This window comes from Vicia villosa, unplaced genomic scaffold, assembly GCF_029867415.1.
Source record: "Vicia villosa cultivar HV-30 ecotype Madison, WI unplaced genomic scaffold, Vvil1.0 ctg.000165F_1_1_3, whole genome shotgun sequence".
Classification (NCBI taxonomy): domain Eukaryota; kingdom Viridiplantae; phylum Streptophyta; class Magnoliopsida; order Fabales; family Fabaceae; genus Vicia; species Vicia villosa.
The window spans coordinates 322143-324511 of NW_026705048.1; the positions used below are offsets into that span (position 1 = coordinate 322143).

Here is a 2369-nt window from a genome sequence, read left to right on the forward strand (position 1 = left end):
GATTCATTCCCTAATCTGTTTCTCGGTCACTACTTAATGGGAGAGAAATGAGTGGGATTCATTCCCTAATCTGTTTCTCAAACATTAATTAATAGGATAGAAATGAGTGGGATTCACTCCCTAATCTGTTTCTTGAACATTATATAATGGGATGGAAGTGAGTGGGATTCATTCCCTAATCTGCTTCTCGATCATTATACATTTTATGTGATTCGAATCGCAAAGTAAATTCCCTTAAAAAATACCCAACCAAAAACACTTAAAACACTTAATAAAGGCTCGAATTAAAACAAAGTGACGAAGTGGTGCGAAACCTTGTATTGGGTTTTGTTCATCATGTAGTCACATAAAAAACACAAACCAAAGTTCACTCTTTTGCCTTGTTAGGCGCTTAAGAATATGTTAAGTCCATTCCAAAGTAGGCGTATAAGTCTCCAAAGGTCGAGCATCGTGGATTGTGACCTTAACCGCTGTTCAACTAAAAAACACAAAACAAATGGAAACTATGGAGCCGAACTACGGTCGCTCTGATTCCTTGTAAGGGATACGTAGGCATTGGGTCGCGGGGCCTAAGCGAGCACACTTGTAAATAATTCCTTCTTTTCCCCGTATTTCTTTTGCATTCATTCGCATTTAGTTTTAGACATAGATATACACCCTTTAGATAGAAACAAACATAGGTGGATACCATCGAGTACGATGGGCGTGAGGGGTGCTAGCACCTTCCCCTTGCGTAACCGACTCCCGTACCCTGTTCTCTGGTCGAAAGACCCTGTCCTTGTTTCGAGTTAGGTTTCTGATATTCCTTTCCCGCGATGGGATGAATATATTAGTGGCGACTCTGATTCCATTTTTCGCGGTAGCGACACACGCGTCACACTTCAGCGAAGTACCCGGTCAACCTCCTCCGGATCCTATGCCACGCTCATCCAGAACGTGGGTCACCTGCTGACTCAGCCCTAGCACAAGGACGTTCTGGCAGTTTCCTAGCACGTGGGCCTCCAATTGGATTTGGCCCAATTAGGAAACCTTGGCCCAGCGCTGGGGGCTATAAATACCCTCTTTCACTAGAGGATCAGGTATCATATTCTTCACTCTCTAAACCTTCATTCTCTGATAGCTACTGACTTTAGCATCGGAGGACCTTGCAGGTACCCCCCCCCCATCTTGCTCTTCAAGCCAGATTCTGTCACCTTGACGATTCTTCTGATCAGGTACGATCAGTGGCGCCGTCTGTGGGAATCTTGCTCCCCCTTCTTTAACAAACAAAGATCAAAGCTAATCCATTCACAATCGTCATGGCTGATAACAACATCCCAAACCCTGACCCCTTCCTCCTGCAACAGCTCATCGAGAAGTCCACCCGCGAGGGGACAAATCGTCGCCGGCAGGAGGGACAGCAGCATGCTCCTCCCGGGCAGAGGAGACCGAGGCATGAGACCTCACAACCCAGGGGGCAGCAGATCCATAACATCCAGCATCTGCAGAGCCTTCAACAGGTTTAGAACGTTGAACAAGTTCCTCCCGAGGGGCACATTCAGAACGGGGAAGACGAGCAGGCTCGACCCCATAATGGACAAGAACAGCCCTAGAATGAGAACGAGACTGACGCCAGAGACGGGCATGCTGCCTCCTCGTTCACCCACACCTCCGACAGGCGAATAGTCCGTCACGAAGAGGAGGAAGAGCATATCAACATCCCTGAGGGTGCTGACCCCACCACCGCCCTCTTGCTCAAGGAACTGCGGAAGACAAACAACCTCCTCCGACTTCAAGACGACCGCATCCACGAGCTGGAAAGGAAGCGACGATACCGCTCCCCTCCACGGAGGCGCTATCGGTCGCGTTCCTATTCCTCCTCACGATCACCCCCGAGGAGACACCGTCGGCGTTCCCCATCCTCCTCACGCTCTCCGCCTAGAAGATACCGCCGCCGAAGGTCATATTCCCGCTCTCCACCACGAAAGAGCAGGAAAAATCAGAGACCTGGGGCCACTGAAACCGGAAGCCTTTCCCCTGAACGGGATCACCGAGGTCCTTCCAAAGCTGTGCTGAAACCCCGCGAACGTTCCCCTCCCAGGGACAGCCGCCAAGTCCAGACAAATTCCAGGGAAAGCCCCGGCGAGGCAGACACTCAACCTCCCCGGGACCAAGTGACGAGGAGGACTTCTGCAGCCCTTTGTCCGAAAGCATCCGAAGAGCCCGCCTCCCACGGGGGATGGAGAAACCACCAGTTTTGGACCAATACGACGGGACAACTGACCCTGACGACCATATTCGGAGCATCGAAGGCGTCATGGATTACCACGTCGTCCGGGGATCCATCAAATGCCGCATCTTTCCGACCACCCTCAGGAAAGGAGCGATGA

At 50.7% G+C, this 2369-nt stretch overlaps 1 protein-coding gene across 1 annotated transcript; it reads left to right on the top strand.

The window, feature by feature from the left end:
* Nucleotides 1-1298: 1298 nt before the first annotated feature.
* On the top strand, nt 1299-2369 carry LOC131624875 (uncharacterized). Its single transcript, XM_058895794.1, has 2 exons — nt 1299-1432; nt 1658-2369. Exons 1-2 carry the CDS (start codon nt 1299-1301, stop codon nt 2367-2369), a joined length of 846 nt encoding a protein of 281 aa, XP_058751777.1.